This window comes from Muntiacus reevesi, chromosome 3 (genome assembly GCF_963930625.1).
Source record: "Muntiacus reevesi chromosome 3, mMunRee1.1, whole genome shotgun sequence".
NCBI classification, from domain to species: Eukaryota; Metazoa; Chordata; class Mammalia; order Artiodactyla; family Cervidae; genus Muntiacus; species Muntiacus reevesi.
Genome location: NC_089251.1, coordinates 202196972 through 202222359, shown reverse-complemented (window position 1 = coordinate 202222359; position 25388 = coordinate 202196972). Strand labels below are relative to the sequence as shown.

At 49.1% G+C, this 25388-nt stretch overlaps 1 protein-coding gene across 2 annotated transcripts in view; it reads left to right on the top strand.

The window, feature by feature from the left end:
- STEAP3 (STEAP3 metalloreductase) overlaps positions 1–25388 on the top strand; it is a 47201-nt gene that overhangs the window by 4204 nt on the left and 17609 nt on the right. The window contains exons 1-3 of one of the 2 annotated variants that reach the window (XM_065931403.1): positions 2582–2641; positions 21203–21702; positions 23349–23876. In XM_065931403.1, coding sequence (XP_065787475.1) covers positions 21223–21702; positions 23349–23876 — 1008 coding nt within the window. In that variant the 5' untranslated portion in view covers positions 2582–2641; positions 21203–21222. Of the gene's footprint in view, positions 1–2581; positions 2642–21202; positions 21703–23348; positions 23877–25388 lie in introns of those variants that run through there. The other variant, XM_065931402.1, reaches the window with a different exon arrangement.

The following is a 25388-nucleotide window of genomic DNA, read 5'->3' as shown; positions in this document are numbered from 1 at the left end:
ACTGGTGGGCTTGGAGGTGACAGCATGCCCTGTGTTGATGTGAAGGTCTCTCCGAAGGTGAATCACTCAGGGCTCACAGCTGAGGATGTCAGGGGGCTTCAGGTGGCCCTGTGAGATGGGCCCTGCAGGTAGATTGTGTGAAAGACAGGCTGGCCAAAGACAGTGCCTGTGGAGTCACCCCAGTGGGCCGTTTGAAGCAAATGGGTCTGTGCCAAGCCCAGGTGCCCAGCCAGACGTGCACACGGGTCAGTATTGCACAGATACGGTGGGGTGGAGGTCTGGCAAATGATGCCCTGCTGTGGGACTGAGCCTCTCCTGGAGGTCAGAGCAGGCCCTTTGTGGGTGTCTGCAGAGAAGGCTCCACAGTGGCTGGAAGTCAGGTGGCCTGGAATTTTTAGGGAAGAAACCAGATGTGCTGAGCCGGGTGGCCAAGGCTTGTGATGAGAGTTCAGGGGGCTCGATCTGGGAAAGCCCCGCCCTCCTGGTGTTCCTATTAGAAGGCTGGAGATCTGACTGCTCTGTGAGTTCTGGCGTGGCGGCCTTTGTCCTCTCGTGATTTTGCTGTGAACTTCCCTTGTGACCCAAATGGTAAAGAATCCACCTGCAATGCAGGCAACGGGGGTTTCATCCCTGGGTCAGGAAGATCCCCTGGAGAAGGAAATGATAACCTGCTCCAGTATTCTTGCCTGGGAAATCTCACAGACAGAGGAACCTGGAGGGTACAGTCCATGGAGTCACAAAGTCAGACATGACAGACCGAGTAATCGACAACAACAGTTTTGCTACAGCTCTTCTAGAACATTCAGATCTGGCATGGCTCTGTGCAACATGTGAAGGGAGGGGGATTCACAAGATTGGGGGAGCTCAGGACACAGCTAGGGCCTTGGGGAGAACCCCAGGGGGAGGGCATCACAGCTGGAACCATGGAGGTACTGCTCATGCCTGGAGCTCGTGCCTGGAGGGTTTGCTTTCAGAAGGAAGTGAGGTTTCCTGATGGCAGCTCCCTCAAGGAAGTGAAGAGCCCTCGGGGAATTTACAGTCAACTGGGAAGCCAGATGAGGATAGGAAATGCTCCTAGGCAGAGGAAGGGAAAGAGTCCAGGGCTGCATGTGGCCGCGGCCCACAGCAGAACACAGGCCATGTGTACAAAATAATGGTTCTAAGATGCAGGTTTGGGAGCTTTCATTCTTACTGTCTCACTTAACCGTCAGAACAGAGAAGGAAGGTAGCCTGCCCAAGATCACATAGCTGGTACGTGGTCAAACCTGAATGCACACCTAGATCTGTCTAGCTGGATCCCCCGTGAGGACAGCTGCTTCTGTATTCAGAATGAGGAAGATGGGTGGGGGGCTGTGGGGACGCCTGGAGGTGCCTTGCATGCCCAAGGGTTCAGGCTCGATCTTCAGGGAAGAGGAGTGTGAATGCACAGGAGGATGCAGACTTCAGGTGGAGGTGACGGCTCAGGCAGAAGAGGGGAGCATGAGGACTGGGAGGAGGGGTGGCAGATGACTTGAGCAGGGGAAAGTCAGCCTGTGCATTGCTGGGTTTCGGCTGGACTCTGGAGACATTCCACAGTGCCCCTCCCTGCCCACAGGGTGAGACAGAGGAGCCTTAGCAGAGAACCATGCAGGCCCTGACCTGTTGCTGGTAATAAGAGTGAACCCGTCTGGAGACCAGGGTATGTATTCTGGTCATCAAAGGCGCAGATGCCCCTGATTCCTCAGAGCTAGTTTCCCAAAGTCACCAGTTTTCCAAGTTGAAAACAATCCAAAGGACTTGTCAGAAGACTGAACTTGGCATAGTCTACTTCAGGGATACAACAGCTTCCACACCTCCGGCCTCCCCCTGTGCTGTTGGTGTGGGCTGGCCTCCAGGGTCCCTGCACACGCAGGCCTTCCCCATCCAGGTTATGTCCTCTCGACAGTATTGTCTTTCTGTCTGTCCTTCTGTCTGCCTCTCTGTCTGTCTCCCCACCGGAGAGAGGCACCAGCTAGCTAGTAAAGATGACTGTGAAGCCTTGTTGGCACCAAATATAGACAGAATTATCACTAAGCCAATGACAACCACAGTGATTGCAATAAATTACCCCCTGCAGCAATTGGTAGATTGCCATTTTCTGCAGCCATTACGTTTGGCTTTGTATCTGAGAAGTAAAGGAGTCTCTCTCTCTGTCTCTCTCTCACACACACACACACACACTCCTGTGGTGAGGCAGTCTGCCCCGCGTTGGATGACATTTATTCATTTTATGTATCCTGGGTTCTGCTGGCTGTCCTGCCTCAGTTCCTGTAGCAAAGAGACTTGAGTCTGAGCCACTAATTATCACCAGGGAGGTTTCCTCCCTAAACAGGAAGTATCAAGCCAGAGCCACAGGCTCGCAGTGCACTCTGAAACCAAGCATCAGTCACTGCCCCGCTCACTCCCTGCAGCCGGGAACCAGCGTGCGGGCCGAGGCGGTGGCAGCCCGGCTGTCCAAGCCCCTGGCAGTCCCACGCCTTCTGAGCAGCCGCCTGAGTTCTGCCTTCCAAGCCAAAGTCAGGCAGCTTAGGTCAGGGGGAGACCCCAGGAAGAACGGGTGGCCAGATCAGAGTGGGGCTGTGGAGGGAGGCGTGCGTCAGACCCTCGCATCGGCTTGTCGTGGGTGAGTCTGGTTACAGGGTGCAGAGCCCCAGGGCCTGGGCAGCATGTGGGGCCCTCGCTGCAGCCACCCCAATCCTGGTCGGCTGGAGTGTGCCCCAGCGTCTCGGAGAGCCCCCGTCTTAGAACTGGCACCGAGAGCACCATCTGGTGATATTCTTGCCACAATGGGAAATCTTACCATCTGCACAGTAAGCCAGAAACCTTTTCAGAGTAAAGGGTTCAAGGAGTTATCACATACAATGCCTTCAGTTAATGTGAGCACCGGCTTTGTGGGCTCTGGTGTGTTAAAGAAAAAAAAGGTTAATGTTTATGATATATTTCTGTGGAAGGCAGGTCCATTTGGGAATTGTAAATTTTACTTATTAGGAACCACTTCTGGGTTGGTTTATCAGAGAACTGCTGCTGTAAGTAGTCGAACCGGATTTTTTTTTAGAATGTTTCAAAAATCTAAATGTTTGCAAAAAGCCCTATAAATTATTCATTCACTTCTGTTTTGCAGGCGGTATGGTGATAAACCTCTCTTTTCTGTCCAACCAAACTTGCATATATGTGTCTTTGTGTGTGGACAGGGTTGTGTGTGTATGCATGTGCATGCACCCCTGCTTACTGTTATTCTCCTCCGTAGGAACTGCTCAGCCGTCCTTTTAAAAATATAATGATTTTTTAATGACGTCTAAATAATGATTCCAGGCAGTATTACAAGAAATATAACAGTAAAATGTTTGTTAGAGTCCATCAGAAAGGGAAAATGCCCACAGAAAAAAATAGAAACGCACCAACTAGATGTGTGTGTCTGTGGCCCAGCTTTTAAACCTGTATTTGAGATGGCCTCTTCTATGCTGTCTCCTGTCAGGTCAGCTGTGGGGGTTTGGGGGGGGGGAACTGGACACAGGTAGCACCCCCTTCTTGCCCCTTGGACCCCGCAACCTGAGATGAGTGAGGCAGGGCCGGCGCTGCTGTGGTTTAGAATCGAGGACAGAGCGCAGCCCTGGATTTGCAGAAGCAACTTCAGAATGAGAGGTTGGAAAGTATGAGTCTGGGCGGAGGGAGAGCAGAGAGGAAGCCAAGACCACCTCAGAGCCTCGTGTAGACCAGATGACTGGCCATTACTCATGCCCATGTCCACGAGCAGGACTGGATGGGGCTAGGGCCAGAGCCGTCTAGGGGCCTTCAGGAAGTCCTGACTTGACCTCGGTTTTCTCACCTGTGAAATGGAAGCAGTGATACCCTGAGTGTACAAGTCCACAGTTAAAGTGTCTCCACCGTGTGAGTCAGACCCCACCTCGTTGTCTCTCCTTTGACTCCCGATTGTTGCTGACGTGGCATGTGCCAGACACTCGCTGGGCTGTGACCTCCGAACTGCATCTCAGGAGGGAAGGGCTGGCGGACCTCATAGCCCCGGGGAGACCGGGATTTCTACATGACGTGGCTTTAGGGGCAGTCATGTGGAGGGAAGGAGGAACTAGGGGACTTCCCTGAAAACCGTATCTGTTTGCATAACAAGTAGCCGGCTTGGTACTTAGATTGTCTCTTTCAGATTTATAAAATGGGAAAGATTTTGTAGGAGCTGTTACTCACTTTACCAGACTGGGAAATGTGAATTATTCATATCAAAGTGTATTCATTTTTTTTTTTAATGTATTTATTATTTATTTGGCCATGCCAAGTGGCATGTGAGATCCTACTTCCCTGACCAGGGATCGAACCCATGCCTGCTGCAGTGGATGTGCAGAGTCTTAACCGCATGACCGCCAGGGAAGTTCCCAAAGTGTATTCATTTTAATATTAACATTAGCACATGGGCAAGGGTGATGGAGATTTACGGAGGCTGGGAACTATACCACCATCCACCCCTTGGGCCTCTCAGAGAAAGTGCCTACCATTATATGCTGGTTCCATCCTGCTAGCATGCTGCAGGGAGCCCAGGGGACCGGGCGAGGGAGGTTAATCCTGCCTGGAAGAGGAGATAGGGTGAGGGCTTCACAGAGGACTGGCCTTTCTGCTGGACCTTGAGTTTTGTCGTTTGGAAGGAAAAGACTTTTCAGGCACAGAGATTAAGCCTATGACGTGGTCAGGAAAAAGCATAAGGAAGGATGTCCAGAGTCAAGACCATGGGCCAGGTGTGTCTTGATTGGGAAAAGCCAAGGAATTCATCTGCCAGAAGCCACAGCTGGGCCTCACCTGCCCCAGGTACTGTTCCCTGATGGAGACTGGGCGATCACTCTGAACGGTTGCTACCTCCTGGCTCAGGATTCATGGACCCTGGAGCCATTGGCCCAGCATCCCCGAAGCCTCCTTCCCTGGGTTTGTCCTTACCAGGCTGCACCCTGACGTGCCTCAAATGTGGTGTTTGGTTTCCTACTTTGGCCAGAGTTGCATGAGTCAAACTGTGTCATTCTGTCTCTCTGCAGTGGTTGAGTGCAGCTATGCATTAGTCTTCTCTGTGACTAAATTCATCAAACAGTGAAATGTCTGGCCAGTTCTAACAGCATAAGCAAGCTACAGTAGGAATTGGAAACTCATCGTATGATTTAATCCCCTCCTGGAGGAGGACCCCAGCTAGGTTCTGGGGTGAACAGCCAGCGCTCACTCCCAAGCACATGCCCTCGAGCACAGACTCTAGCAGTGAAGTCATCCAAACCACAAACACTGATTGAGCACCTCCGTGGTGCTAGGCCCCAGACCAGATGCTAGAGACCCAGAAGTGAGTCCAGAGTGACCCCTAGTCAGGTGGGGTGATAGATGAGCAAACCCGTATGTGTAGTCAATGGTGATGTGACAGGAGTGCAGACTGAGTCACAGAGCCAAGATCCCCTCTATCCTTCAGGGCCCAGGAGGAAGCCAGGAGGTGCTCCCAGGACTGCCTGGACCAGTTCTTTGAGTTCTCAGAGACCTCTAACAAAAGTCAGAGTTCTGTATGAAGCTGGCCTGTGGCAGGTGGTTGGGGTGGAGTGGCATGACGGCCATCCCCACACACAGCAGTTGGAGAGTGGAGGCTGAGTCCCACAGTCCCTAGAGTGCAGAAGAAGAGGCCCCTGAGGGTCAGGCACCCCAGAGGCTTCCTGGAAAAGGTGGCCCATCAGCTGGGCAAAGCCAGGAAACAGGCACCCCAAACCCAAGAACCTGGCCACATGAGGCAGGCTGAGCTGCTTGGCAGAAGCCTGGGGACCTGCCCCTTCCCTTCCTCTATCCTCCCCAGGGGCAGGGGAGCCTCCAGGGCCAGGTGGGCCCATTTCTGGATGTGCAGATGTGCATCATGGCAAGGGGAAAGGGTGGAGGCAGCAACCAGCCCCAAGACCCATCTGGCCCCAGGAGTTGCAGCACCAAGTGTCCCTGGAAAGCGAGAAGCCATCCAGCCCCCGTCGCTGAGGTGGCAGATTCAGCTGCCACTGCCTGACAGCCTCCAACCTGGCTGGCTTAACCGGTCCATGGGGAGCTGGCTGCCTCCACGTGCCAGCACCCTGACCTCACTGGGCAGAGGCAGGCCTTCCTCCTTGGCTCCCACAGTGCTGGGCACGCCCTCATTCAAGCACTTTTCTCCTGGCTGTGGGGCGTAGCCAACCTTTCCCCTAAGAGCCTCAAGCGGACAAACCGTCTTTTTAGCCACCTGCCAGAACACCTGGAGAAGGAAATGGCAACACGTTCCAGTGCTCCTGCCTGGAGAATCCCCGGGACAGGGGAGCCTGGTGGGCTGCTGTCCTTGGGGTCGCACAGAGTCCGACATGATGAAGCGACTTAGCATGCATGCGTGCATTGGAGAAGGAAATGCAACCCACTCCAGTGTTCTTGCCTGGAGAATCCCAGGGACGGGGGAGCCTGGTGGGCTGCTGTCCATGGGTCGCACAGAGTCGGACACGACTGAGGCGACTTAGCAGCAGCAGCAGCCAGAACACCTGCTGGGTACGCAGTGGGTATTCAGGGAATGACGAATGAGGAAATTTTTCAGACCAGGGTTGGCAGGACCAACCTTTATGTAAGACCACACAGGATGTGCACTGCTCAGCTCCAAGGGCACTGCTCGCATGGATGACGATGTAAGTGGGGCCCCATCATAATGGGGTTACCCCCATAAACGGGGGTCGTGCGGCACAGGGCCCAGCTAGCATCGTCCCTGCTTCATGCCACTGGCCTTGGTGCTGACACCGGGACTTCCTCCCTCCCCCTTGCAAGCAGCGCTCACCACCCTCCTGCCTCTGTGCTGACGGTGGGTAGTGATGAACTGTGCCAGTGAGCATTCCCTCCAGGCCTGGCTGTCAAATCCTAGTGAAAGAATACATGGATATGGATATGACTTCAGGCCATCTGAATTCTTGGTCCTTCAGGAAACTAAGTCTTCTGGGGAGATCGACCCCGTTGATGTGTTGGGGGCTCCGGGATCCACAGGATCCGTGTGGTCTCCTGGTTTCACTACTCTCTTCTCCCTCAGCCTGTGTGGGCCTGGTGACCCACACACAGGACGGGGTGAGGGTCATGGGAGCCATTTGCCTGGAGGGTTTGCCTCATTGACTGAGTGGGCAACGCCACCATAGCCTTGACTGCCTTCTCTTTACCAGGAGGAGCCAGCTTTGGGAGGCCAAAGTATGTGCAGGGATGGGGCACACCTGGCCCTCAAGACTGAGAGGAGTATAGGAGAGGTACTGATACCTGGGGTCTCAGGGGTCAGGGAGGCTTTATGAAGGAGTGGCCTAAAGGCTAGGCCTGACCATAAGAATTCAAGGAAGAAGTCAGATCGGGAGTGGTTCTTACGTGCGAGTGATTGGTTAATTCACTCACCCGTCACCCAGACTTTTGTGAGCATCTGCTGCGGTGTTTTCAGCCTGTGGTTCTAGGACCAGCAGGATCAAAAATCCTGGAGATGCAGTCTAGCCGTGGGTGGTTTTTTTTTTGGCTGTGTGTCACTTGGGATCATTTGTTGCAGAGCATGGACTCTCTAGTTGTGGTGTGCAGGCTCTGGAGTTTGCAGCTCCTGGGCTTCATTCCTCGCTGGCATGTGGGATCTTAGTTCCCCTGACCAGGGATTGAACTCGCGTCCTCTGCTTTGAAAAACTGATTCTTAACCACTGGACCACCAGGGAAGTCCTGTCCAGCAGTATGGTTTATATATATAATTTTATTTATGTATTTATTTTTGACCTTGCTAGGTCTTCGTTGTTCACTGGCTTTTCCGTAGTTGTGGTGCATGGGCTTCTCACTGAGGCGGCTTCTCACTGAGGAGCACAGGCTCTGGGGCTCAGGCTTCAGTAATTGCAGCACGTGGGCTCAGTAGTTGCAGAATATGGGCTTGGTTGCTCCACAGCATGTGGGATCTTCCTGGATCAGGGGTTGAAACCCATGTTCCCTGCATTGGCAGGCAGACTCTTCACCACGGAGCCACCGGGGAAATCCCACCCAGCAGTATGTTTTAGCAAGCCCCCCAGATGACTCCAGTGTAGCTCAGGCTTGACCTAGTACATGCCAGGCACTGGGCTAAGTGCTGCAATTACAGAAGTGAATTTGACTGTTCTTGCCCTTGGAGTCTAGGGAGGACAAAGGCAGGAAAGAGAGATCCTGTCAGTGTGAAAGGGCTGCTCTCAAAGAGCAGGAAGGCAGAGTGGCTGCTGGCAGGGTTTGATCTAGGAGTTGGGGTTGCTGGTAAGGGTTGCTGGTGGCCTGTCAACACCAGGGGCTTAAGCTCCATCCCTGGGAGGGAGCCTGGTGCTGAGACTAGCAAAGCCCGGTCCCAGACCACCCTTGGGGCCCTGCCCCTGACCGCCAGGCTCTCTCCACTGTACCCCTCCCTGCTCGACCATCCCGTTCCCTCTTCCTGAGCCCCAAAGAGCAGCATGACTTTTCCTCCAATTGTCTTAGTGAGAAGTGTGTGCAGATATACAGACCATTATCTCAGAGCATATTTTTAGAAAAATTTTAGAGTAAAATTTTCCATTCAGCAGAGAGCACCATTTATTGATTTAGGTGCATTTATTTCTGCTTTACACAGATCAAAGGTTTTTAAAAATCCTAGGCAGAGAGGAACAACATGAAACTCGTGTGAGTTTTAACAGACTCAGATTGTTGCACTTTGCTACCTCCTGTAATCCTTACTATGTTTCATTAAAGTAAGTCACATCACCCCATTGTACAGATGAAGAAACTGAGGCTCAGAGAGGTAAAGTGACTTGCCAAGGCCACCCAGCTCATAAGTGGTGCAGCTGAAATATGACTCCATAACTGCCTGTGTTGTTGCTGGCCCACTTTGCATTTTCCTAAGGTGACTGATCCTGAGTAAATCCAGATGTTTTAGGAGACCACATTCTGCTAGGCAACCTCCCAATGACCACTGATGGCTCTCAGGGGCCGATCTTCTGCCTAATTAAGGGAGGGATGAGTTTGGTGGGGAAAGATGAATGTATTGGACCTAATGCAGGCAGATTGGCAACTGTGTGCTAGTTTGCAGCTGTGGGTCCTTATACAGACCCTCAGCCACTTGGATGAGGAGCAGATGATGCCTGCCTGTCCCCTCTCACTGGAACACATGTGCCCTATTTGCTGACCCATCCCAGGAGCTGGTAGGTTAGCCTCAGGCCCCAGCGCCCTTCCTTGCCGGCCATCCACTGTGGCTCTGGAACAGCCGTCTGCTGACATGGAGTGGAATGCAGAGAAGTAGCTGTGTGAGCAAAAGCTGCAAGGCCCATTCAGAAGCCCAGAGGGCCGTTTAGCCCATGGTGCCATCTGCCTTTGGGGCTTCCGAGGTGGCTGAGTGGTAAAGAATCCACCTGCAGTGCAGGAGACATGGGTTCGATCCCTGGGTCAGGAAGATCCCCCGGAGAAGGAAATGGCGACTCACTTCAGTATTCTTGCCTAGAAAATTCCATGGACAGAGGAGCCTGGTGGGCTACAGCAAAGAGTCAGACACAACTGAGCCAGTAACCAACAGCAACCATCTCCCCTACAGCAATAGTTAATAGTGTTGATTACACAAGCCTCACTTTTCTAGATGTCCTGGGGCTTAGAAACCTCAAATTTTGGAAACAACTAGGAGATAACTTGGGAAGGTTGCAGAATCACCAACACGGTTGTCACAAAATCCATGCATTAACTCAGGAGGCGTCCTTAAACTCTCACCAAAGCACATTTGCTCTTAGTCTACGCATAGTGACAGGCTGTGTAGCGTCTCAGGGTTTTCTGTAACAACTTTATTGAGCTGTAATTCATGTACTATGTAATTCATCCATTCACAGTAAGCCCCCCGGTGGTTTTTTAGTATATGCTCAGAGCTGTACACCCATCACCACAGTCAACCTTAGAACACTTTCATCACTCCAGAGAGAAGCCCTGCACCAGTGAGCAGTCACTCTGCATTTCCCCAACCCCTTCCCCCCACAACCCCCATCCTTAGTTCCCGGCAGCCTCTCATCTACTTTCTGTCTCTGTAGACTTGCCTGTTTCTAGGCATTTCATATAAATGGAATCATACAGTATGTGGCCTTTTGAGACAGGTTCCTTTCATTTAACATAATATTCTCAAAGTTCATAATGTTGTAGTGTGTATTAGTGCTTCATTCCTTTGTGTTATGAATGTTATTCCATTGTGTGCATAAACCACATTTTGTTTATGCATTCATGAGTGGTGGTCATGGGTTGTATCCTCTTTGGGGTTATTGTGAATACACTACTGGGAACATTGGTGCACACGTTTTTGTGCTTTCATTTTTCTAGGGTATCTGAGTTCCTAGAAGTGGGATTGCTGGAGTATATAGAAACTGTTTAAATTTTTGAGGAATTTCCAGACTCTCTTCTCCAGTGTCTGTACCATTTTACTTTCCCAATAGCAGTGGATGCAGGTTTTGATTTCTCTATATTCCCACCAACAATTTTTATCTTTGTCTCTCTCTCTCTCTTTTTTTTTTTTTTTGGTTAAGCCATCCTAGTGGGTACAAAGTGATACTTCATGGTTTTCTTGATAATTTGCATTTCCTTGGGGGCTGATCATGTTGAGCATCTTTTTGTGTGTTTCCTGAAAACCAGTGAATCTTTTTTGGAGAAATGTCTACTCAAATCCTTTGCCCAATTTTATATAGACTGCCTGTTTAATATTGAGTTGTAAGAGTTCTTTATATATTTAGAAACAAGTCTCTCCTCAGATATATGGCTTCCAAAATTGCTCTCTCATTCTGCGGGTTGTCCTTCCACTTTCTTGATACTGTGTTGTCTGTATTTCTTGTCCACAGCCAATTAGCAGGATCTGGGCGGGCTTTAATTAAGAGGCAAGCAGGCTGACAGGTGTGATAAATGTCCTGCCAGTGAGGGGGGAGATAAGCCTGTAACACAGTTCTATAAAAGCAAAACGAGATTCAAGAACCTCCCTTCTTGCGGCTCAGGTTGATCTCTGGGTTCTGGGTGAGGATGTGCTTGCCTTCTCTTGAAACAGGCACTGAGTTTTGGAGGGATTTTTGTCCTTTGAGACAGAGTAAGCTTTGAAGCTGGAAGCTCCTGTGACTTGTATCTCTGGGCACAAATATGCGTGGAACATCTGCGATCTGTCAGACACAAGGCTGGGTTTAGAAGTCGGGCCATGGAACATGCATGGTGATCTCTACCTTCCCAGAGTTGACTGGGGCAAGGCATGGGGACGCCAACAGACAAGGACCTGGAGAAGCCCCCCGGGTCCCTAACCACAGGCAAGGTCCCAGGTCTCTACCAGGCTCAACCACCCCATACCCACTGCGGGAAGCCAGGCAGCCCTCCACCATTTCACAGATGAGGAAACTGAAGGAAATTGTCTGGTGTCTCCTGGTGAGGAGATTGTCAGGATGGAGCCTAGAGTTTCAACCTCTGAGAGCCATGCTCTTCATCTCTATGGCTTTTTAGGGTTTGTTTTTTTTTTAAGTTCTGGGCAAGAATTTGCATTTTCATTTATGTCTTGCCAACTCCTGGGTGCTGGCTGTGGGCACATATTCCCTTTGACTCAGGGCCACGAGCTGTCTGTGGATCCCTGCTCTTCAGCTCCTGGGCCTTTTCTCACACAGGCTTATCTTTCTAAGAGGCTTTTCTGAGCTCACTTGCACATCTTGCAAGGCTCGGCTCAGGCCCACCTCCTGCAGGAAGCTGCCAAGCTGCCCTGTCTGTAGGCAGGGCCCTTTCCCAGGAGACCGTGTCCAGTTGCATATTGTGCCTGTCACTCCATTTGGACCCCAGTGTCTGGAGGGTGCGAACTTCCCCAGGGTTGTCAGGGATCAACCCTGGGAGTGGGAAGAAAACTTAGAACTTCTGTTTGTGTTTAAATTTTTAGCCTTATGTCTTTACATTTATGTGTGTTTATATATGACTTATTCTGTATATAACATTAGCATGCACAAATCATACTAAAATATACTTAATTTATAAACAAATAGAGCCGTTCTGGTTTGATCCCTGAGTTGGGAAGATCACCTGGAGGAGGGTATGGCAACCCACTCCAGTATTCTTGCCTGGAGAATCCCATGGACAGAGGGGCCTGGCGGGGTACAGCCCGTGGAGTCACAAAGAGTCAGACACGACTGAAGTGACTTAGCACGCACACACAGAGAGTTACAGGAATGGGCGCCCCCCAGATTTAATGTTAAAATTTAAAAATAAAGCTTGAACACAACGGTGGACCACTTGAGGGCAAGAATTGTGGCATATTCCCCTTGCAATCAATGAGGTCAGAATTGTTAGCTAAGTCAGCCTCTGCCCTGGGGGTGGAGGGGGTGGCATCCCAGTTGGCCTGCAGACCCTCCAGCTGCAGGGTGCCAAGCTGGCAGCCCTGCCCCCACCCACGTCCAGCCCCAAGGCGACGCCTTCGTGGGCAGCCTGCTCCAGCCCTCGGGGTCTGACGGGTGTGTGCCACCCGTGTAGAAGGGGCCTTCCAGGCCCTGACTGCCCACCTCTGAAGGCCTGGCCGAGAGCAGACGGAAGCTGGCGGGCAGGCCTGTGGGCCAGGCCTGGCTCCCAGCCACAAACAAGCCAAGTTGTGGCCCTGCCAGGAAGGAGGAGAGGCCCAGCACGCAGGGCAGGGACCCAGAGGGGACTGGGAGCTGTGGTTTGTGCCAGTTCCTGCACAACCGGGCCTGCGTGTCGTTCTGTCCACAGTTTGAGGGGGAGGCGGGCAGGTGTGTGTGTGCAGGCAGCAGGCCCCAGCTGCAACCCAGATGCAATTTGATCCCCTCCCCTCCACCCCCCAGATCTGTAAATAGAATAGCAGGGGAGCCAGGGCCCAGGCAGGGTCAGGCCCTCTCACCTTTGGGTCCCAGGGACAGGCAGCAAGGACTCCGCTAGACCTTTGGGGCCTCCAGGATCCCACCACATGTCCTGCCCTTGCCAGCATCGTGCCAGCTGCAGGCCTCACGCTCGGCACTGGGAGGGCTGAAGAATTCTGAAAGGCCCATGAAGCACTTCAGAGGGTAGTACACATGGATACACACACATACATGTACACACAGCACCAGTCACAAAAGGTAGCTCTGAGCTCTTGTTAACTAGTCTCACCCTCACAACCATCCTTGAGGAAAGATAGTTTGTGTCCCCATTTTAAAGGTGAGAGGACTAAAGTGCAGAAGCACCTGGGCGGTGAGCACTGGGTGTGGCTGTGAGCAGAACCTAGCACCTCCGCCCAGGTGGCTGGCGTTTTCCTATCCCAAGGACCAAATTTTGGTAGCAAGAAGTGCTTTGGAGGTGTTTCATGTTTAGTTTCCATTTACCCTGAGGCTCAAAGCAGGGCCCCTGAGGATGATCAGTCTGGGATGTTTAATAGGTCCCTAGATGTTCCAGTGTCTCAGGGTCAGTTCAGGGCAAAACTGGGACCAGCCCCAGGTCCCCCAGTCTGGGGCTGTGACTTCCCTCAGCTTCAGCTGTGTCACCTCAGATCCCTGACGGGAAAAAAATACAAATGAGGTTCCGAGCAGTGAAGCTTGAGTGCCAGCCCTGAACACTTCCTCCCACCTCGTGATGCTAAGTCTGGGGATAAACTCAGACAGGATTCCAAGTCCAGGTCTCACTGACTTCTCTGGGTCGGTGCATGTTTACTGTGAGGCTGTAGGCCACTCGGGGCTCTTCAAGGACCAGCAGAGGCTGTGTGCGCCATGCAGTTGTTGTTGGCTGCCCCTTTGGAAGCCCTGTCCCTTCTTTCCCTGCATTACCCAACACACACACAGTTATAAGCCAGTGGAGAGTGGGGAGCATTTCTTACTCATCTTTATGCTCCTGGGAGTGTTCAGCACGTGGTAGTTGCTCAGGAGATGGGAAGGAGAAGGGGGGAGCAAAGCCAGAGGAGAGGCTTCTGTTCACGAGAGGACCTGCTTGGGATCCTCCAAATCATTAGCGAACGTGAAGGTGAGCTGGAGGCCTCAGTGTGTGACTCGCCCTCCCACAGGAACACAGCCTGCTCTGGCGCTGGTGTCTCCCGGTGGCTGGGGCAGGGGCTGGGGAGACCCCGGGGTACCCGTCCCAGCCCCGACTGGCCATGGGGCAGGCTGGGGTCCCTAGGGAGGGATGTACAGTTATCTTGGCCCAAATCCCTGATGCTGGCCTGGGAATCTCAGGCTGCCAGCGAAGCCCCTGTCACCACTCGCCCCTCTCCCCCAGTCGCAGAGGCACGGCAGGGTCACTGCATCTTACCGTCACCTCATCCCTGCTGCCGGGTCAGCGCTGGCATCCAGGGTCTGCTTCATCACCAGAGCCGCCATCCGCCCAGTGCTGGCTAAGCGCTGACAGACCACTGTTCGGGATGCTCAACACACGTTGGTTTCTTCATTCCCACAACCCCCCGTGACGTGTGCCATTATCAATTGTAGTCACCACAGTGTTCATTAGATCGCCCACACATACTCGTAGCTGAACGTTTCTACCCTTTGACCAACATCTCGCCATTTCTCCTGGCCACCAGTCTACTCTCTACTTCTAGGTTGAGGTTTTTCAGAACCACGTGTAAGTGGGGCCATGCAGTATTCGTCTTCTGTATTTGGTTTATTCCACTTAGCATGATGTCCTCCAGGTTCATCATGTTGATGCAAATATCAAGATTTCCTTCTTTTTTTAAGGTTGAATGATATTCCATTGTACTCATGCACCATATTTTCTTTATCCATTCATCCACAGACAGACACTGAGGTTGCTTCCGTATCTTGTCTACTATGAATTATGCTGCAATAAACATGGGGTGCAGATCTCTCCAAGATAGTGATTTCATTTCCTTTGGTAAATATTCAGTAGTAGTTTGCTGGATCACATGGTAGTTCTATTTTTAATATTTTGAGGAGCCTCTGTGCTGTTTTCCACAATGGCTGTAGGAATTTACATTCCCACTAGCAGTGCACAAGGGTTCTCTTCTCTACATGTGTGCCAACACTGACTGTCTTTTGAGTTTTTGACACTAGTCATCCTCACAGGTGTGAGGTTTTGATTTACATTTTCCTGACTGGTGATGTTAAGTATCTTTTTATGTATTTGTTGACCATTTGTATGTCTTCCTTAGCAAAATGTCTGTTAATTCCTTTGCATTTTTAATTGGATTACTTGGGGTTTTACTATGGAGTTGTATGATTTCCTTAAATAGTTTAGAAATCAACCCCTTATTGGATATATGATTTACAAATGTTTTCTTCCATTCCGTAGATTACCTTTTCATGTTGTTGACTGTTGATTTTTCCTTTGCTGTGCAAAAGCTTTTTAGTTTGATGTAGTCGAACTGAACTTGTTTGTTTTACTTTTGATCTTTGTACTTTTGGTGTCAAATCTAAAGGAAGTCATTGACAAGACCAATGTCAAGAGCTTTTTCCCAAGTTTTTTTCTAGGACAGTAGTACAGTTTCAGGTCTTTTTTTTTTTTTTTGGAGTGTAAGTCTTTAATCCATTCTGAGTTGATTTTTGTGTATGATATGAGATATGGGTCCACTTTCATTCTCTTCCATAAAGATGTCAGTTTTTCCAATGCCATTTATTGAAGAGATTGTCCTTTCCCTATTGCGTATTCTTGACCATATATGCATGGGTTTATTTCTGGGTTGGCTATTCTGTTTTGGTTTATGTCTGTTTTATGTCAGTAATATATTGTTTCAATTACTAAAGCTTTGTAAAATAATTTGAAATCAGGAAGTATGGCGCTTCTAGCTTTGTTCTTCTTGCTCAAGATTGCTCTAGTTATTTGGGATCTTTTGTGGTTCTGTATGAATCTTAGTATTTTTTTTTCTATATCTGAAAAATGTCATTGGAATTTTTGTATAGATTGCTATGAATCTGAATGTCTTTTCATTTATTAGCATCTTCTTCAATTTCTTTCATCAGTGTTCCATAGTTTTAAGTGTACAGATCTTTCCCCTCTTTGGTTAAATTTATTCCAAAGTATTTTATCCTTTAAAAAAAATATTTATTTATTTGTTTTATTTGGCTGCATTGGGTCTCAGTTGCAGCACCCACGGGATCTTTTGTTGTGGAAAATGGATTAGTTCCCCAAAGCATGTGGGATCTTAGTTCTCTGACCAGGAATCAAACCAGCACCCCTGCTGGAAGGCAGATTCTAAACCGCTGGACCACCAGGGAAGTCCTTTTTAATGGTACTGTATGGAGAAGGAAATGGCAACCCACTCCAGTATTCTTGCCTGGAAAATCCCATGGACAGAGGAGCCTGGTGGGCTATACTCCTCAGGGTAGCAAAGAGTCAGACACGACTGAGCAACTTCACTATGGGATTGCTTAGTGAATTTCTTTTTCAGATAGTTCATTGTTGGTATATATATAGCTTATTTTTGCATGTTGATTTTGTATCCTGCAGCTTCACTGGATTAATTTCTTAGTTTTAATAGTCTTTTGGTGGTGTCTTAAGTTTTCTATATATAAGATCGTGTCAACTGCAAAGAAAGACAATTTTATTTCTTTCTTACCAATCTGGATGTCTTTTGTTCTTTTTCTTGTCTGATTGCTCTAACTAGGACTCCCACTTCTGTGTTGAATAGAAGTGGTCAGGAGTGGGCATCCTTGTATTGTCCCTGGTCTTAGAGGGAAAGCTTTCAGCTTCTCACCACTGAGTATGATGTTACGTGTCAGCTTGTCATATATGGCCTTTATTATACTGAAGTACATTCCTAATTCTGTATCTAACTTGTTGAGAGTTTTTATCATGAAAGAATGTTCACTTTTGTTAAATGTTTTTTCTGCATCTATTGAGATGATCATATTAATTTCATCCCTCAGTCTTTCATTATGGCACATCACATTTAACGGTTTGCCGATGTTGACCCATCCTGGCATCCCGGGGATAAATCCCACTTTGATGATGGTATAGGGTCCTTTTAATGTGCTGCTGAATTCAGTTTCCTAATGTTTCATTGAGGATTTTTACATCTATGTTCATCGGGGATATTGGCCTGTAATTTCCTTTTCTTACAGTGTCCTTATCTGGCTTTGGTATCAGAATAATGATAGCATCATAAAATGAGCTTGGAAGTGTTCCTTTCTCTTCAGTTTTTTTGAAGAGCGAGGAAAGGATTAGCGTTAACTTGTCAGGAAATCTCTGGAAGAATTCACCAGTGAAGTCATCCAGTCCTAGGCCTTTCTTTGTTGGGAGAGGCTTTGAAGGTTTTTTTGTTTTTTTGCTTATTAATTTATTTTAAAATAGTGACAATAAATCCATTTTATTTTAAAATAGATATTTTCATGAAAATGATATTTTCCAAAGCAAAAAGTAATGTGAACAGAGGCATTGTCTTATGTTTTTTAATATCTCCTTAAGGGCTGGCTTAATATGAAAGAGCTGGATTCTCATGTTTCTGCATTCAGTATGCGGCAATATTTGGTTGAAATGTATGAAGAAAATCCAGCCTCACAGAGACATGTAGTTAGGAAAGGGAGGAGTGTCTTAGAAATGTCTTTAAATCATTATAGATATTCTTCTTTGCTTTTATTTCCAATATTCTGGGAGGTGAGTCATAGAGGATCTTGCTGTGATTTATGTTGGAGACTGTTTTGCCTATGTTCTCCTCTAGGAGTTTTATAGTTTCTGGTCTTACATTTAGATCTTTAATCCATTTTGAGTTTATTTTTGTGTATGGTGTTAGAAAGTATTCTAGTTTCATTCTTTTACAAGTGGTTGACCAGTTTTCCCAGCACCACTTGTTAAAGAGGTTGTCTTTTTTCCACTGTATATTCTTGCCTCCTTTGTCGAAGATAAGGTGTCCATAGGTATGCGGATTTATCTCTGGGCTTTCTATTCTGTTCCATTGATCTATATTTCTGTCTTTGTGCCAGTACCATACTGTCTTGATGACTGTGGCTTTATAGTAGAGCCTGAAATCAGGCAGGTTGATTCCTCCAGTTCCATTCTTGTTTCTCAAGATTGCTTTGGCTATTTGAGATTTTTTGTATTTCCATACAAATTGTGAAATTATTTGTTCTAGTTCTGTGAAAAATACTGTTGGTAGCTTGATAGACAAATGGGACCTAATTAAACTTAAAAGCTTTTGCACAACAAAGGAAACTATAAGTAAGGTGAAAAGACAGCCTTCAGAATGGGAGAAAATAATAGCAAATGAAGCAACAAAGGATTAATCTCAAAAATATACAAGCAACTCCTGAAGCTCAATTCCAGAAAAATAAATGACCCAATCAAAAAATGGGCCAAAGAACTAAACAGACATTTCTCCAAAGAAGACATACCGATGGCTAACAAACACATGAAAAGATGCTCAACATCACTCATTATCAGAGAAATGCAAATCAAAACCACAATGAGGTACCATTATACGCCAGTCAGAATGGCTGCTATCCAAAAGTCTACAAGCAATAATTGCTGGAGAGGGTGTGGAGAAAAGGGAACCCTCTTACACTGTTGGTGGGAATGCAAACTAGTACAGCCACTATGGAGAACAGTGTGGAGATTTCTTAAAAAACTGGAAATAGAACTGCCATATGACCCAGCAATCCCACTTCTGGGCATACACACCGAGGAAACCAGATCTGAAAGAGACACGTGCACCCCAATGTTCATCGCAGCACTGGTTATAATAGCCAGGACATGGAAGCAACCTAGATGCCCATCAGCAGACGAATGGATAAGGAAGCCGTGGTACATACACACCAGGGAATATTACTCAGCCGTTAAAAAGAATTCATTTGAATCAGTTCTAATGAGATGGATGAAACTGGAGCCCATTATACAGAGTGAAGTAAGCCAGAAAGATAAAGACCATTACAGTATACTAACACATATATATGGAATTTGAACGATGGTAATGATAACCCTATATGCAAAACAGAAAAAGAGACACAGATGTACAGAACAGACTTTTCGACTCTGGGAGAAGGCGAGGGTGGGATGTTCTGAGAGAATAGCATTGAAACAAGTATACTATCAAGGTTGAAACAGACCACCAGCCCAGGTTGGATGCATGAGACAAGTGCTCAGGGCTGGTGCACTGGGAAGACCCAGAGGGATGGGGTGGGGAGGGAGGTGGGAGGGGGGATCGGGATGTGGAACACATACAAATCCATGGCTGATTCATGTCAATGTATGGCAAAACCCACTACAATACTGTAGAGTAATTAGCCTCCAACTAATAAAAATAAGTGGAAAAAAATCATTATAGATATTCTTCTTTGATTCAACATCTATCTAGTCAGCTAAGTCGGAGAGTTTTTTAAATCACTGATTCAATCTCCTTACTCATTACTGGCCTGTTCAGACTTTTTATTTCATCATGAGTCAGTCTTGGTAGATAGTATTTTTTAGGAATTTATCCATTTGTTTGGTGTTGTCCAATTTGTTGTCATATAATTCTCTATAATTGTCCCTTATGATCTTTTGTATTTCTGTGGTATCAGTTATAATGTCTCTCTTTTTTATTTTATTTGATTTTTTTTTCCTTAGTGAATCCAGCTAAAGGTTTGTCGATTTTATCTTTTCAGAACACCAGGTCTTCATTGATTTTTTGGGGGTATTATAATATTAATCTTTAATCAGTAATATAAAAGAGCTATTGTTTTTCTAGCTTTTATTTCAATTATTTCCACTTTGATCTTTATTATTTCCTTCCTTCTGTTAACTTTGGACTTTGTTGTTCTTTTTCTTGTTCCTTGAGATGTAAATTAAGTTGTTTGAGATCTTTCTTTTTTCTTCGTTTTGGCATTAAGCTATACTTTCCTCTTAGAGCTGCTTTTGCTTCACTTCATACTTTTTGGTATGTTATACTTCCATTTCTGCTTGCTTCAGATAGTTGGGGTTTTTTTTTTTAATTTCTCTTTTGATTTCTTCTTTAACTCATTGGTCATTCAGGAGTATGTTAATTTCACATATTTGTGAAATTTCTAATTTTTCTCCTATTATTGATTTCTAGTTTCATACCATTGTGGTCAGAAAAATACTTGATGTGATTTTCAGCTTTTTAAGATTGTTAAGATGTGTTTTATGACCTAACATATGCTCAGTCCTGGAGGATGTTCTGTGACGTATGAGGAGAATGTCTATTGTGCTGCTGTTGGATAGAATGTTCTCTATATATTTGTTGGGTTCATTTGGTCTAAAGTATAGTTCAAGTTCAATGTTTCCATTGCTGACTTTGTTTTTGTCTGATCCATCCATTATTGAAAGTGGGATAGTGAAGTCCCCTACTCTTGTGGTTGCTATTTTCCCTTTGGGTATATTAATATTTGCTTTATGTATTTAGTGTCCTATCTACCATAATTTTAAATTAATGATGACTTTAAATCATATTTGGAGAGCTCTTTCACAATTAAACGTGTGATGTTACATTGGTCGTTATTGGTAACAAAGCTGCAGATAGGCCAATACCACTGTGCTGCTGCTTACGTTCATACCGAAGAAAATAGCAACTTACAGTTAGAAGTTGGTGACAATTAAAACAAATAACTTTCCCACCCAAGTTTACTGTAAATTTGTAGCCCAAGTTCAGGGGCCCAGTCTTAGGTCCCATCCCCTGTCAAGTCCCACTCCAGTCCTACCCTCAGAGAGTAGCATTCGGGTGTTTGTTCATTTGTTCAGTAAGCACTGAATACCAGCTCTGGGCCAGGCCTTGTGATAAATGGTGAGATCCACAGTCAAATAAGATGAGGTCGCTACCTTTAAGCTGCTCACTTAAGGAAGAGCATCAGAGATACCATTCCAAAGTGCAGAATGTAAATAAGCATAGGAACATATCATCTACCCTTCCTGGTAATCCGATAAACCCAATGATGCTGAGGTTGGGGTCACTCCTGGATAGTAACACTGACTATTGCATAATAGTTTTGAAAAGACATGCATAGCATTGATCATAGAAATTCCATACCCTTCTTTCTCAGCACGCTCGCTCTCACAAATTTGTACCAAGGAAATAATTCAGGACGAAGGACAGAGTGGAACGCAGAGGTCCTTCCCTCTGCTTTTCTGGAATCTGTGAGCTCCTGAGGAAGGGGCTGGGACTTACTCAGCTTGTGGCCCCATGCTGGCACATGTTAACACTGAAAGGCCTGTTGGGTGGATGTTGGGCCATCATGCAGTTATTTGGACAAGAGAGGGAGCTGGTAGGAGGGGCAGTCCACAAGCCCTCCGCTGACCAACTTCCTGTTTTCTCTTCTAGCCACCGGGACATCAGGAAAGATGGACAAGCCGCTCATCAGCCACCAGCTGGTGGACAGTGATGGCAGCCTTGCTGAGGCCCCCAGTGAGGCTCCCAAAGTGGGCATCCTGGGCAGCGGGGACTTTGCCCGCTCCCTGGCCAGCCGCCTGCTGGGCTCTGGCTTCAGTGTGGTGGTGGGGAGCCGCAACCCCAAACGCGTGGCTGGGCTGTTTCCCTCAGCGGCGCGAGTGACTTTCCAGGAGGAGGCGGTGGGCTCCCCGGAGGTCATCTTCATGGCTATGTTCCGGGAACACTACTCCACACTGTGTGGCCTCAGTGACCAGCTGGCTGGCAAGATCCTGGTGGACGTGAGCAATCCCACGGAGTGGGAGCACCTTCAGCACCATGAGTCCAATGCTGAGTACCTGGCCTCCCTTTTCCCCACCTGCGCAGTGGTCAAGGCCTTCAATGTCATCTCTGCCTGGACCCTGCAGTCTGGTCCGAGGGATGGAAATCGGCAGGTAAGTGCTGGAAGAATGCCAGCCATCCTAAAAAATGTAAGTGGCTAACTGTCCCTGAAGCCCCTTGGAGTACCAGGCTCTTCGTGTACCTTATCTCAGCTCGTCTCACAGGACTGCAAAGTCCCACTCCACAGAGTAGGGACGTGTGGTGCAGAGTCGTTAATGGGTTCACTTACACCGGGTCCCAAAGCTTGGTGAGCTGGGGTTTGAACCAGAACTCCATGTTCTTCTAGGGTAATTTGATTTCCAAGAAGGTAAGGAGGAAAAGGTTGATGGCTTTCTTTTTACTATCTGGAGTCAAGAAGAAGAGAGATTTTGCTTTTAGGGTTGGACTTAGAAAGAAGAACCTGTTGCAGATCCTGAGGAAGCAGGCAGGTCCCAAACTTCATCCCGTTTATTCCAAGGGCTTCCCAGAACTGAGGAGATTTCTCAGAGTAGTCAACAGCAGGTTTTTCTGGAAGTGGGAAATGGCTCCAGAAAACAGCCACTGCTACATACAGCTGTTGGCAAGAGAGGCTGTAACCAAGACAAGATGGTTTTTAATGTCAAGAGGCCACCTGCAGTTTCCTGGAGGAAGGATGCCAGGCTCCACATGAGTATGATGCCCTCTTCCAATGAGTCCAGCTCAGACGGCTCCTCTGCCAACTCCGTGCCAGGCTGTGGGTGAGCCCACGGGTCCCCAGCCCCTCTAACTGGAGGGTCCTCTTTACAGCCTGCATCTTGGGACTCTCATATGTGGACAGACAAGGGACAGTGGCTGAATGTAGACTAGCAGGGCCTGGAGGGAGCAGAACCAGCAGCTGGCTGGGGAAGCCTTTGAGGTCAGCTTTGGCCTTGGCCCTGCCTCATGCAATCAGGCACAGAAACGCGTTCCTTCTGAGGCACAGAGGTGAGAATGATGTCCCCATACTTCAGTTTCCTCCCCTGAAAAATGTGATAATAGTGCCTACTTTCAGGCTTGTGGCAACGCTGAGGGATCACACGTGTTAAGCCTGGCACACGGTAGGTCCCGAGTCAGTGTGGGTAGAGCGGGTGACCACAGCAGCGTCAGCAAGACCCATGGAGTGCTTGGGGTCAGAGGACACCAGCGGACCTGCCTGGGGGCTCACAGAGGGGAGCAGAGGGCTGCAAGGCGGGGGCTGGCTTGTGGAACACCTCGTGTGTTGGCTGAGAGCTACAAGGGCAAGAGGACGTGGTCAGAGAGGACACGTGTGGCCTGAGGGATGCAGCCGCAGCCACAGCAGCACGTTCTGGGCCACATGCAAAGCCCAGCTGCTGAGCAGCCCCCAGGGCAGGCCAGAGTCCTCGAGGTGCGTCTTCCAAGGGCTCCTGGGGGCTGCCTAGATGGGCGTTCTGCTTGTGGGTGCTGATGGCTGTGAGCTGGGTGAGATGCTCACCGTTGAATGAGTGTTGGCCATTATCCTTGAGTAGTGGGCATTGCTGGGTCAGAGACCGGCAGACCACAGGGTGCCGAGGAATAGGCCTCTGGGCTGGGAGTCAGGGCCACCTTCTGCTCCAGCTGTACCTGACCTGGCAGCTCGCTGGGCCTCAGTTTCCTCGGCTACATAGAGAGGAGTTTGGCCAGGAGGCTCTCTGAGGCCCCACCCAGGGACCCCATCTGACGCCTCCCACCTCTCTCCCCACAGGTGCCCATCTGCAGTGACCGGCCGGAAGCCAAGCACACTGTTTTGGAGATGGTGCGGGCCATGGGCTTCACCCCTGTGGACATGGGGTCCCTGGCCTCAGCCCGGGAGGTGGAGGCCATGCCCCTGCGCCTCTTCCCAGGCTGGAAGGTGCCCGCCCTCCTGGCCCTGGGGCTCTTCATCTTCTTCTACGCCTACAACTTTGTCCGCGACGTGCTGGAGCCCTATGTGCAGGAGGGCAAGAACAAGTTCTACAAGCTCCCCGTGTTCGTGGTCAACACGACCCTGCCCTGCGTGGCCTACGTGCTGCTCTCGCTGGTGTATCTGCCCGGCGTGCTGGCAGCTGCCCTGCAGTTGCGCCGCGGCACCAAGTACCAGCGCTTCCCCGACTGGCTGGACCACTGGCTGCAGCACCGCAAGCAGATCGGCCTGCTCAGCTTCTTCTGCGCGGCCCTGCACGCGATCTACAGTCTCTGCCTGCCGCTGCGCCGCTCCCACCGCTACGACCTGGTCAACCTGGCCGTCAAGCAGGTACGGCCCTCCTGAGTCGTCCCCTGCCAGTCATGGTGCCGGCTGTGCCCTAGGTACACCCCGCCACTTGTCATCTGCCAGTTCTTCCCAGTGGCACAGCAGTAGAGAATCTGCCTGCCAATGCAGGAGATGCAAGAGTTGGGGGTTTGATCCCTGGGTTGGGAAGATCCCCGGAGGAGGGAATGGCAGCCCGCTCCAGTGGTCTTGCCTGGAGGATCCCACGGACAGAGGGGCCTGCTGGGCTACGCTGAGGGCAGCCCCATCCCTCTAGGTTCCCAGTGTCATCCTCGACCACCTTAGGTATCCCACGTCTATTACAGTGATTCTTTGTACTCCAGCTTCAAAGTGGGCCTTCAGTACCTTGGCGGGGGTTGAAAGTGTCAGACATGACTGAGCACACAGCACCATTCTGCCAGACGGGGCCGTGTCCACACCCTGCTGTCCGAGATTCTGAGTATCGGTGAACAAAGCGTCAAAGTCTCTATGCGCCCAAGTCAGGGAGACTTAAAGTGTAGCTATAAGTTACAGAGGGTATTTAGAAGGTAGTTATCACTATGGAGGGCTTCTCAGGTGGCACAGTTGTAAAGAATCGGCCTGCCAATGCAGGAGATGTGGGTTCGATCCCTGGGTTGGGAAGGTCCCCTCGAGGAGGGAATGGCACCCCACTCCAGTATTCTTGCCTGGAGAATCCCATGGACAGGGGGCTTGGCAGGCTATATACATGGGGTCGCAAAGAGACACAGCTGAGCATACGTGCCTGTTGCTAAGGAGGAAAAGAAAACTGGGGAGAAGGCTGGGGTGCACCCTTAAAGGGTGGTGTAGGAGTGCTGGAGTAGGTGACATGTGAACACAGGTTGGAAGGAGAGGAGCTACCTGGCACCTCTGAGGAACAGCAAGGAGGACCTCTTGGTGGAGCCCAGGGAGGCAGTGGTGGGTGAGACCCGGGAGGCTGAAGCCACACCAGAGAGGCCTTGAAGGCCAAGGAAGGGCTTTGGCCTTAGACTCTCAGTCAACGAAAGGTTTTGAGTAGAGGACTGATGATCCATCTGGGGTTTTAATTGGCTCACTCTGCTGCCAGGTGGAGAAGATAGGAGATCTTCTAACTTGATCAGATGAAGATGCTGGGAGATCAGTTAGGAGGCTATGCAGGAACCCTGACGAGAGGCGAGGGAGGCTTAGAATGGGGTGGGGGCAGCAGAGGGGCAAGAACGTACTGAAGGCATATTTTTGAAGCCTGAGTCACAGGATTGCTGTAATAGACTTGGGATAAATGAGATGCTCAGGTTCTTAGCCTGAATACCTAGGGGGATGGAGTTACTGTCATCTGAGATGGGGAAGGCTGCAGAAATATGTTTTTTTTGGAGGGGTGGGCACATTAATTATGCATTTAGGAAAGGCAGATGGTGCTCGTTTGCCATCAGGATTCGTGGGAATGCCGGGCCTTCAGGCCAAGCCAGATAGCACCACAGGCAGCCTCCCCTGGCACCTGTATCCACAGAAATAGGCCCCCCA